Genomic DNA, 12,804 nt, shown 5'->3' with positions numbered 1-12,804 from the left:
TGAGCTAACAAGTAAAGTCTAGTCGGGTTAAGTCAAACTAACACCTACATATATTCATAGTTTGAATTTAAAATTTAGAAACTCAAGTTACTTGTTTTATTCGATGGTAGCTACGACTTCCGACGACCGAGGCGGTTTACCGTTATTATTTTTGCCCTTATTCTCATTATTTTTCCAAAACATATTTTTGACCCTTCTCAGTTGTTAAATGGGTTAACAATCATTCGTACACCTCTTGAATTATAATATATAATAAGTATAAAAAGTCAAATACCTATAATTTTCAAAACTGATTATATTTGACAAATGAAGACAACATCTTCTTAACCATATATTCAAGCTTGTGAGAACCAAAACTAACAATAACAAGAATAAAGAGAACAAGACTAGATCTATTTAAGGTGGGCATGTTTTGAATAAGAAAACAAACATGTACACAACAGTACAAAGGGAAAAATAATATGAATACACATTAACTCTATTATTAATATAATATTCTTATTCTTTAAAATTCCGTTTTACGTTTACACCTTTTTAGTCGCCGGAATCGACAGTGAGGATAAATTTGTTACCTCAATTGTTGAACAAGGTAGGTAACGGTAAAGCAAGGAAGCGTGACGGTGACTTAATCGGTCTGTCTAAACTGAACAAGTCAAACACGACAACTCGAACGGTGGGAATTCGCACCAGTAACTAGGCTGTTCATGTAGTTAGAACATATTAATAATCGTTTGGATCAACATTCTATAGAATAAGAATTTAAGGAGTAAAGGGTACGGCGATTCTTGTATACCTTATTTAAATCGGAAAGGAATCGGAAGTTGAAACACGATACGGTACGCGATGCGCGGCGGTGGTGGCGTACGAAGTCGGAATTTGAACTGAGTATAACAAGCATTTATATTAAAACTAATATGTATAAACCAATTGACTTAGAATATGGTTTGCTTATTTACCTAGTGTCGCGAACAGGAAGAAACTAGATTGCTAAGTGATCGGTTCGCGACGGTTTGTCAGCAATGGAGTCGTCGCGACCACTCGTAATAGCAACAAAGTGAAGTCTCTGTGAGGGAGGTGGAGATAGGCGTGATGTGAGAGTAGTTGATAGAATGGTGCGATGGAGTTTGCTAACAATATATAACGGAGGTTGTTGGTAACGAGGCTTCGGAGATCACCCGAATTATCTGGCCGTTCGTTTGAATTTGAAAACAAGGTTTTCTAGAAGATGATAAAACATGTGCTCAAAATTGAGTTTGAACTCATCAGGTTTCAACTTTTAAATTACTATCATTATTATTATTATTATCAAATATATTATACATATATATATATATATATTTATTCATTTGTTATCTAATACAAAAGTTTGGGTTATTATACTTGCACAGTAATTCAATGACGCCGAAGAACGATAACTTTGTTTTCAGCAGGATTAATTTTGACATTCTAAAGGGGGTGACGTCAAAGTTTGTTGCCCGCTTACATACCTTTCTATTATAATTGGATCTTTTTAATTAAAAATAAAATGCAATTCATATAATAAAAATGATACATGGATAAGATGGGAGTGTTGATATCACTTGGGTAAAGATTTCTTTAAAATGTTTTTATTTACTTTAAGCGAGTGCTAAAAAGCGTGTCCTCGTAAAATTGAATCAAATATTCCACGACCAATGCATACCGAATTATAAGAAATGAATTAAACAAGTGCAAGATAAATATGAAATTTAGTTGTAAAAAAATCAACCAATAGAAACTAAAACAAGAATCGAACCAACTAAATGAAACCAATAACGAATAGTAGCAAACCATAGAACAAAGGTGATTTGGTGCCAACTAAATAATCAATAACAACCAACCAAGAAATTGGAGAGCAAGAATATGGATTTTAAGTTCTGCTAGTTAAATTTAAAGGGGCTTTGTTAATTTAACATGGGCCTGCGAGCGAGAGCCTCACAGCCCACTGGATGCAAAGTAATATTATGTGAGAAAAAGAGGAACAAACTGGGATGTTAGAAACTTGCAATCACATGATACTGTGATAAAACCCGGTTCCGGACCCGACCCGATATACCCAATCTACGGGTGTAAAACAGGTTTTGGTTTCTCAAAGAAACCGTACCAGGAACCGAACCAGACTCACCGGAACTGGTTCCACCTTTACCTGGGCCCTACCCTACCAAAACCCGGAAAAACCACCATAACCGTGACCGGCTCTTACACGATCCGTTCTTGACTTTGTCATTTTTCCTGTGTTTTATGTAATAAGGGGTATTTTATAGTTTATACCATCAATAAAAATCAACGATAAAAAAAGAGAAAGAGATTCAATCAAGTATACGTATGACTTGCATGGCATTCTAGATTTGGGACCCAAAATGTAGACCACTGATGACCATGGTCCATGGTGGCCCACTGGCCCATGCCTATTCTTATTGGCTGTTGTGGATATATATAGAAAGATCAAGTAGACTAGTTTAACATGTATTATGTCATGGTCAAATATGTCCACCATACGACCTTTCAATGTTGAATAAAAAGTATCTTAATAAGACAACTAAGTTTGAATATACGATTAGATATATGTTAAAATAAGACCTCACATATTTTTCTTATTAATAAAAATATGACTTTTAATTAATTAAACTTTTGTTTTGTATCACTATATGGATCACTATATGTCAGTTAAAAAGAGACCCAAAGAAAATATAATAAAGGAATGAAGCTCCTTGAAACGTTAAATGTTAAATGACCAAATCTTGCTCTATAGAGGCCTTGTTAGAATGAGTGTATCAAATAAAATCACTTATTTATGTTTGAAGATAAGCAAAAAACGAAGTTTGGTTATGATTTCATGTTTAAAATATAATAAAAGCATATGAAAAAACGATTTATATTGGTGGATTTAGGATTTCTTTAACTGGTCATGTAACTTTTTTAAAATGTGACGAATTAACGTCAACTAACTGTTGGATGCATAAATAACATATAAAAACGAGTATCCACAATTCTACACTATATAACACAATATATTTTATGGTGTGTGAATACTTCGTGTTTCATGTAAATCTATATATTTGAGTTGCGTATGATGTGCAATTAATGTTTTCTTACATAAACCTGGTTTGAACACGATGAGATTCAATTCATGAACGTTCAATTCAATGTTAGAATAAAAAAAAAATACAAAATAATAATGCAGGGATAGGTTAACTTTGTAGAAGAATACATGAACTACAAAACAAAAGATAATTTTATTTTTTCTTTCATATAAGAATTAGGTATTTGACAAATAATATATACTTTTCTAAAAAGACATCCACATCTATACTTATATAATATATAACTAGTGGGATTTTTCTGTATGATTCGATCAACTGGAATTCGATTGGTATCGGTTTGGTTTGTTATGATACCGACACTCGTAAAAGCAACCTAATGATACAATGTTTCTGCTTATGAAACTAGCACAAAGTGATAATGTATAATGCTACATAATTATATTTATGGAAGCAATATATTAAATTTAGGCTACACATGTTAGACATGGACTTCAAAAATACTTAGCCAAATCCAAAATAATTAATATAGTTCGTATTTTATTCGATTAATTCGGTTAACCGAATAAAACAAACTAATCGCTTAAAAGAAAAAAAGATAACTGAAATCGAATTCTGAATTCGGATTCAGTTTTTTCAATTACGGATAGGATTTGTTTTTTTCAGTTATTCGGAAGACCCCTACATGCAACCATGCGATGGTGTTTACAAAAACACACAACAAAAAAAATAAAAAAATTCCACCCGACTAATATATAACCCATACAAATTAAAATCCCAACACTTCTCCCATGTAGTGTTTTTTAGACGGGCCGGTCCGACCGGAGAACCGGTTTACTATAAACTTTTTTTTTTAATGTAACATTTTTCATTCTTAACCGTTATTTCCGAGACAAAAGTTGTTCGGCAATAACCCGTCCGGTTCACTGTCTGATCCGGTTATGAAAACATTGCTCTCAAGTTATCTAGTACTAATTCAAAATCCGGTTATGAAAACATTGCTCCCAATGTTGACAATCGGTATTATTCCCATTTAAAGTCAAGAAACAGTCCCATAAATCTTTTTCATGTACGGTTCTACCAAAAACAAAATACAGGAAACAAGTTGTCATGTATGACTCCTTGTTTTAGACCAACAAAGTCTACTATACACACATCTCACTTATCATTCTATTCAAGCTTGAAGAATAGCAATTTGCTGTTAATAAATTAATCCAAAACCAAACTTTTCTTCTTCACCACCAACTCTTGTCCTCTGTAACAATGGCTGCAAGAAAACCTGAATGCATACTGCTTCAAACTCTTTGTTTTGTAATCTTGCTAACACATGCTGAATCAGTTGTGCCACAACAAGAAGGTAACATACATATTGTTTGATATTTTGTTAAAAAAATCTTTTTTTTTTTGTTTCAAGAAAATTGGTTTGTTGATTCTTGATTTAGTTTTTCTTTAAAATTATATTATTGTTTACTAAAGAATCTTGATTTGGATTGCCAGAAAAATTATATTATTGTTTGCAGCTTGGATTGGAGATAAAGCTATGTTTTTTTGTTTTTTTTTGTGTTATGATTTTAATGCAAAAAGTTATGTAATTTAATTTCTGTATATAAGTTTAGCATGTTTATGAATTTTTATAATAAACTTTTAAGAACTCATGGGTTGTCTGTAAAAGTCAAAAACCATCTCTCTTTTAATGATTGCAACTTGAAAGTGTATTGATCTTTTGTTTAGTTTTAATAATTGAGTAATTGATTCCCAATGATTTAATCCCACTTGAGTGGTTTGACTTCTAAGTTCAAATAATATCATTAGTTTGGTTCAAAAAGATATGATTTTTTTTTTCTTTTGTTAATTAAATTTAGTGGAAGCTGTTGAAAACATTCTTGCTGCAATGAATGCAACAAGTTGGAGATTTAATGGAGATAGTTGCAATCTTGACACCATTACCGAAGTGCCAAAGCTATCCCAGGAAGCTAATGCCAGCATCGGATGCGATTGCAACATTGGCAACAATACCGATTGTCATGTCGTAAAGATGTATAAAGTTCTGTCTTTTTAATTCTATTCATTGAGTATTAACATTTAACAATATCATTAGGTTTTCTTTACATCTTTGACTTTAAAAGTAAACGTCTTCGATAACAAGTTTTTGGAATTTATATAATTTGTTTGTCAATGCAGCACGCATAAGTTTTATAGTCTTGATGGAGTACTGTCACCCGAATTAGCAAAGCTTCCTTACCTCCGGTCGTTGTAAGTCGTCTGTTAAACACATAAATAACTTATTTATCAAACCGTTTTGATACTGTCAAGACTTAATGAAACTTAAGTATATCTTATTCTATTTGCAGAGATCTTGCTTACAATTACTTAAGTGGCATAATCCCGCCTGAATGGGGCTTAACACGGCTACAAGACATGTGAAATCTCATTTTTACCCTTAACTAGTTACATAATTTTCTTTTGTGTGAGAGCTTAAAGTTGTGAACTTTATTCTTCCTTGTGCAGCTCTCTTCTTGGCAACCGTATAACAGGCGAAATCCCACCGGAACTAAGCAATATCACTACCCTCACAAAACTGTAGCTTTTTATTTATATACTGGTCAACTTTGACTTATTTTTTTTTATGTTTATAATATACTTGTTAAAATTATTGATCAGAGACCTTGAAGCAAACAGGCTTTCAGGAACTGTTCCATCTGAATTAGGGAGATTAATCAACTTGAACTCTTTGTAAGTTTGATTAAGTTTCAATTAAAATTATTGATATTTGGAGTTATTAATCTGTTATATTATATTGCAGGATCTTGTCTTCAAACCGGTTGACCGGTAGGCTGCCAACAACCCTTGGTCAACTAGGAAATCTAAAAAATTTGTAAAAATATTTACTTCACTCTCTTAACCAAAGTTTTTCTATTCCTAAAAAAATCATCTAAAAAACTGAATGCTTTTTGTGTATTATGCAGTAGGATAAATGACAACAACTTCACTGGGCCGATACCTGATTTTATACAAAACTGGAAACTACTTACTAGATTGTAAGATGCTCCATAAACTCTTTAAAATGTAGAATTTCAATTTTTAAAGAATTGCATTTCACATTCAAGAATGTCATAAATTTAATGTTTTGATGTTTTTCAAGAGAAATTGTGGCGAGTGGACTCACGGGGCCTATTCCTTCAAACATATCTCTTCTAGAAAACCTATCTGATCTGTAAGTAAAGTTAACCTTTTGTTTTTAGATTAATATGTCCATAAGTTAAGTTTGTGTTCTTCATGAATGCGTGTTTTGCAGGAGAATTAGTGACATAAGTGGGCCGACACAACGATTTCCTCAGCTCAACAGCACTACAGGATTAATAAGATTGTATGCACACAATTCAAGCATTGACTTTCGTCTTTAACTCGTATGAACTCTGATATTTCATTCATAAATTCAGGGTCTTGAGAAACTGCAATATTTCAGGAGAAATACCGGAGTATATATGGCAAGTGAGACAGCTTGAAATGTTGTAAGTATACACTACATAGACTTTTTTATTTTATTTTATTTTATTTTACTAAATTTTTATGTTTTGTGACATAATTTTTAATGTGATCTTAACAGGGATGTAAGTTTTAATAGGTTAGTAGGAAGAATAACTGATAACATCCTCGGGAGGAGTTTGCGATTAGTGTAAGTTTGGTAATTTTTAGTTTTATTGCGCTTAAACTATTATGTGTTACCGAAGAAGCATCTTGATGTTGTTTTGATTTTTGAATAGGTTTTTAACTAGTAACATGCTAAGTGGCGACATACCGGAAACACTTTTGGTCAATGGAGCTAGTATGTAAGTTTTTTTTTTGTTAATAAACCTTTTTTAAATTTCATGAAGCATGCTTAGGTGTTTAGAAACTGATATTTTTATTCGAGTGTCTTTGTGCAGTGACCTTTCCTATAACAATTTTACATGGCAAGGACCTAATCAAGCCACATGCCGACCGAACAGGTAAGCCTTTTTATTTATTAAAACATCTAAAAAAAACAACATGTTTCGAATTAAATTCAATATGCTATTGTTGTTGTGTAACAACTTGTTTTTTTTCGTTGGTCTCTATACTAGGAACTTTTATGTTAACTTGTTCAGAAGCTCTTCGACAATAAACCCGATGTAAGATAGTTTCCATGGCTTTTACTAGCATTAATACATTTTTGTTTATCCACATTTGATGTTTGTTCTTATGATAATATTCTCAACAGACAGGACATGGTTCCGTGTGTGGAAAATGTCCAATGTCCTAGATGTGAGTATTTTCCATCTCTAAGCATGTCACATAAATGAAATATGAAATTAGCTAAAAAGATAATGGGTTGATTTCATGACAGATGAATGTTCTTTACATGTTAACTGTGGCGGGAGTGATTTGACGGTTAGAGAAAGTAACGGGCGGTCTGTTCTTTACGAAGGAGACGCTAATGTCGATGGTGGTGCCGCCAGGCTGTACGAAGCCTCCAGGAACTGGGGATTTAGTAGCACAGGTGACTTCATGGATGACAACATTTACCAAAACACGCGATACATAGAATCTTTACAAGGGGACACGAGCTTACCTCCACTTTATACGACCGCTCGTCTCTCACCACTTACACTCACTTACTTCAGTTATTGTTTAGAAAACGAAGATTATGCGGTTAATCTGCACTTTGCAGAGTTACAGTTTACTAACGACAGCACGTATAGAAGTCTCGGCAGACGAATATTTGATATTTATATTCAGGTAATAATTTTATGATGTCATATTCAAGATACTGGTTATAAAATGGGCTAAATGAGTTGTATGTGAATTAGGGGCGAATAGTTAGAAAAGATTTTAATCTTGAAGATGAGGCTGGTGGGTTCACTAGGCCTGTGGTTGTTCGGTTTAATGCGAGTGTGACGAATAATATCTTGGAGATCGGGTTTTATTGGGCGGGTAAAGGAACGACCCGTTTTCCTAAAAGAGGAGTTTATGGGCCTCTTGTATCGGCTATTGATGTTGACCCGTATTTCAAGACTTGTTCGGTTGGTGGAAAGAAGACGAGTAAAGGCATTTATATAGGTGTCGGGCTTGGTGTCCCGTTTCTTGTTTTGTTGATTTTGGGTGTTTTCTGGTGGAAATGTTTAAAGGGGCGGAAAAAGACCGATAAAGGTGAAGTCTTTATCTGTTTCTTTGACTTTCTTGATCCATTTGTGAACTCTTTTGACTTTTGTTGACTTTATTTTGAACAGATTTTGAAGGGTTGGAGCTTAAAACACTTTCATTTTCTTTGAAACAACTAAAGACTGCTACAAACAACTTCAATGATTCAAACAAAGTAGGGGAAGGAGGGTTTGGGCCTGTTTACAAGGTAATAAATTATAATCTAGTACAAAAAAATCATCTGTTTGATCTCGGTTTCGTGTTTGTAACATTTGTGTTTGCGTGTTGGTTTGCAGGGTACGTTGACTGATGGCACAGCGGTTGCAGTGAAGCAGCTTTCAACACATTCAAAGCAAGGAAACCGTGAGTTCTTGAACGAGATTGGTGTGATTTCGTGCTTACAACATCCGAATCTTGTTAAACTCCACGGATGTTGTATTGAAGGAGATCAGCTGTTGCTTGTTTATGAGTACTTGGAAAATAATAGCCTTGCAAATGCTTTGTTTGGTGAGTGTGTTTTGGTTTTCTTGCAGTTTGACTTTTCAGGTCAATGAACATAATTTTTAAACTCATAATTGTAAACCTTGTTAAATGGATTTAAAATTCAAATTTACTTTGTTTGACTTTCAAAGTTAAATTTTTTGACCCTGTTATATTATACAGATTCCGGTAAAAGTCGATTAATGCTCGACTGGCCAACGAGATTCAACATATGCATCGGGATTGCTCAAGGTTTAGCATTTCTTCACGAAGAATCAAGGATCAAAATCGTGCACCGGGATATCAAAGCCACAAATGTGCTACTTGACAAAGATCTGAATCCTAAAATTTCAGATTTTGGATTGGCAAGGCTAAACGAAGACGAGAAGACTCACGTTAGCACACGAGTTGCCGGAACAATGTAAATTATTAATCACTCAATCCCTACATTCTTTTAAATCTAACTTCATTTATGAACTTGCAGTGGATACATGGCACCAGAGTATGCTCTCTGGGGTTACTTGAGTGATAAGGCAGATGTTTACAGCTTTGGAGTGGTGCTGTTGGAAGTTGTTAGCGGCAAAAACAACAACAATTACATTCCAACTAAGGACTGCATTTGTCTTCTAGATTGGGTACGATTCGAGTTTTCATCGTCAATCATGTAGGCCATTGTGTAACCTTTTCCACATATCATACGCGGGCAATATGATATGTAGAAAAGGTTTATGCGACCTATATAAAAATAAAATAAGGTTTTATACGACATGTTATAAGTTTACTGAATATGAATGAATATGACTGATTACGCAGGCTTGTCGACTAGAAACAAGTAAGCAATACGCAGAGCTTTTCGACGAGAGATTGGAGTCGACAATGAACAAACAAGAAGCGGAAACTGTTGTGAAAGTAGCACTTCTGTGCACGAACGGTTCTTCGTCAATGAGGCCAACGATGTCAGAGGTTGTAAATATGCTCACTGGAAAAACTTGTGTGCCGGAAATAGTTCCGGAAGTAGGCGGTTACTCTGAAGATTTGAGGTTCAAAGCCATGAGAGACTTTCGGCATGATATGAAAGGTCAACGAAGTCAAAGCGGGGGTCAAACTCATTCCAACACGATTCGAACTGACACAACATCGTCTTCTGATGTGTTTGAGATCCCGTCGGTAGATACCAGATCGTACTGAAAGACCAGTATAGTTTATTACAGATTATAATCATGGGATAGTATTATTAGTGCATATATCATTCCTGGACTTAAAAGATACTAGTTTTAAACACACTTTTGATGTATAGTCTTTAGTCATATGAAACAAATCGAAACATGATGTTTAATATTGTAATAAAAGAATTAAATGGCATTCATATGTATATAAGTGGAGAATCAAACTTTTCAGTGCAATCAAAATAATATTGGCCACACTATTTAAGTAAAATATGCAAAACCATTACTTTCTAATCTGTGAATTGTGAAGGGGTGGAGTACTTAATCATCTTGTACCATATCATTTGGACCATTGTTGATGTGGTATATCAGTTTCCAAATACAAAAAGAGAATCTTAACATTTGCTACTCAAATATATTGGTGTTGCTTAGGATAACATTCCACTACATAGGAAAATAACATAGCATCCTGACATGACACGTCATAACATAACATAATATAACAACCGTAAACACATAAAAAAATAGTTTAAACAATACAAAACAAAATAGCATATATATATATATATATATATATAGGAGAGGTTTATACTAAAAAGAAGTAGTTTTCTAGAAAGACTAGGAATAAATCATAGTCATTGGATCATGTTAATCAATGGTTAAGATTTAAAATTACCAAAAACCGACATAGTTTCTTAAAATTGTTCTTTCACCACAATTTGTAATGCCAAATGTCAAATATATGTTGGTTCTTATCATTCTTAGGAAACTCCTTATTCTTATTTGAACTCTTTTCTCTCTCTCTCTCTCTCTCTCTCTCTCTCTTTCTATATATATATATATAGGGGTGAGTTTATTGGGGAATTCCGAAAAAATGGGGAACGGGGGAACTCTCTTCCCGGCCCTTGATCATTTCCTCACATCCTTATGGTACACACTTAGTCACCTACATCGATCACATCATTTTTGTAAGGGAAAAACACCTTTAAAAATCAAAATAATAATTAAAAATTTATAAAAACAAAAAAATGGAAAAAAAAAAGTAAAAAAAAAACAAAATGTTTATCTAGCATCCCCATTCAAAAAAAAAAATCGGTTTAGCCTTCGAGTTTAATTAAGTTATTTTATCATAAAACAAGAGATCAGATAATATAAATAATTACAAAATACCATTTTGTATTTAAACCATTGATGTGTGTAGTGTAATCAAGGGCTGAGATCGACTTCTCGCACTTCTCGTTGTAATATCAGTTCTCGCATGATTCATTTCCCACGCACACACACACACACACACACACACACACATATATATAATTACACACACATACTAATATAATAATATTAAACGAACAAACACACCTAGGCAGTGGCGGATCTAAACTCGAAACCGAGCCGTAACGCTCAAAATTTTTTCCCCCATATTTAATACAATGTTAACGAAACAAATATAAACAACACGACAACAAATAAATTTAAACTAACCGGGTTAATGAACCAACAGCGGGGGATCTAGGTTGGGCTGTAAATATATCCTCTTCGGTTTTTGATAGCTTGAAACCGAGTCATTACATCTTCTTCATTTACTTTATCAAACATTTCTCTTTAAACCGCACAAAACTAAAGCATTGTTCAAATACTCATTACCCATTCGATTGCGCAAATCCGTCTTGATAAGCTTCATTTTAGAGAACATCTTTCAAAGGTTGCAGTTGCAACCGGTAAAACCAATGCTAGCTTCAATATTCGATAAACCAAAGGAAAAGTTGTGTGTTTTCCGGTTTCCACCATTACACGAGCAAGATCACCAATTTTCCACCCAGTTTTGCAAATTTAGCATCTTCCTTTAAAGTGTAATAAAATGTCGTAAGATCACCCGGAATACACCCTCTTTCTTCGTTAGTAAGATCATTCGGATACATCTCTGAAAAAGCCACTATTTTAGATATGTCAAACTTGGAAAACGAATCACAAGGATTTAAACCCGACATATTTTCTAACAAACTAGTTGAGACCTCACTAAATCTATTTCCAAGTTCTTGAATTTGCATATCCAAGACCGTGTTAAAAACTTCAACCTCAAAATGATGTCGATTAGTAATGACATACTTCCGGTTTCTTTGATTACCATAACTTTCATCATCATCATCATCATCATCAACAACGTATTCAGTATATCCCACCAATAGCAAAACTATGGTAGAGTCTGAGGAGGGTAAGATGTAGACAGCCTTACCTCTACCCCATAGGGATAGAGAGGCTGCTTCCGGTGAGACCCCGACTCGATAGTAGTTTTGCATCAAGCCTTGGACATAAGGCACATAACACTCAATCATCGGGACACCGGCTTATTGGTGCATGTACCCTTGTCTTTCGGCTATCAACACCACCACATGATGCATGATTAACCTTTCGCCACTTTTAACGTTATTTTCACGAGATTAGTAAAATAACGTCAAAATTAATGCAATTTCACTTTTGCCCACCCGAGAGTTCACCACATGACGCCTGATTAACTTTCCTCCATATTTAACATCTTAATCTTGTTTTTTTTTTTCACAAAAAGATGTAACTTTTGCCAACATCTTGTCAATTTTGGTTTGTCTTAGATTATTCAATGCTCGATTTGTCCCGCTTATCAACTTAGACGATTCTAACAAATCTTGACTCTTTTTTTGAAGATGTTTTGATAAAGCATTTGTGATGCCTAAAATTTCGTCCAACAAGTGTATATAAAACACAACTTCAAGAGTCTTCAAATATGATAGAATACCTTTCACATTGTATTTTTGTTGCACACTATCTCCATCTAATTTAATAAATTGAAGTAACTCAACAACTCTCGGGAATAATTTTAACACACTTGTGATTGTTCTATGATGAGAACCCCATCGCGTGTCTCCGCCTCGTGCAAGGGAAACCTCTTGATTTAATCCTTTCCC

At 34.0% G+C, this 12,804-nt stretch overlaps 1 protein-coding gene across 1 annotated transcript; it reads left to right on the top strand.

Annotated features, from left to right (window-relative positions):
* Positions 1-4,238: 4,238 nt before the first annotated feature.
* On the top strand, positions 4,239-9,963 carry LOC143594858 (putative leucine-rich repeat receptor-like serine/threonine-protein kinase At3g14840). Its single transcript, XM_077074061.1, has 23 exons — positions 4,239-4,416; positions 4,922-5,096; positions 5,241-5,312; positions 5,411-5,479; positions 5,568-5,639; positions 5,721-5,792; positions 5,863-5,934; positions 6,026-6,097; positions 6,202-6,273; positions 6,355-6,426; positions 6,500-6,571; positions 6,667-6,735; positions 6,824-6,889; positions 6,986-7,048; positions 7,163-7,210; positions 7,300-7,343; positions 7,426-7,817; positions 7,889-8,228; positions 8,309-8,427; positions 8,516-8,726; positions 8,883-9,120; positions 9,184-9,334; positions 9,513-9,963. Exons 1-23 carry the CDS (start codon positions 4,323-4,325, stop codon positions 9,885-9,887), a joined length of 3,030 nt encoding a protein of 1,009 aa, XP_076930176.1. The 5' UTR covers positions 4,239-4,322; the 3' UTR covers positions 9,888-9,963.
* The last annotated feature ends 2,841 nt before the right edge of the window (positions 9,964-12,804 follow it).

Source organism: Bidens hawaiensis, unplaced genomic scaffold, assembly GCF_021521415.1.
Source record: "Bidens hawaiensis isolate Kalapana, Puna unplaced genomic scaffold, B.hawaiensis_p1.1 tig00044251_1, whole genome shotgun sequence".
Classification (NCBI taxonomy): domain Eukaryota; kingdom Viridiplantae; phylum Streptophyta; class Magnoliopsida; order Asterales; family Asteraceae; genus Bidens; species Bidens hawaiensis.
Note: the sequence above shows the minus strand (reverse complement) of the source record. Positions and strands in the feature narration are given on the sequence as shown.

Excerpts from the sequence above, each read along its gene's own strand:
- LOC143594858 (XM_077074061.1), top strand. The coding sequence starts at position 4,323 with ATGGCTGCAAGAAAACCTGAATGCATACTGCTTCAAACTCTTTGTTTT. Across the intron at positions 7,049-7,162 it reads GCCACATGCCGACCGAACAG|GAACTTTTATGTTAACTTGT; the intron begins GTAAGCCTTTTT and ends TCTCTATACTAG. Across the intron at positions 9,335-9,512 it reads GCATTTGTCTTCTAGATTGG|GCTTGTCGACTAGAAACAAG; the intron begins GTACGATTCGAG and ends CTGATTACGCAG.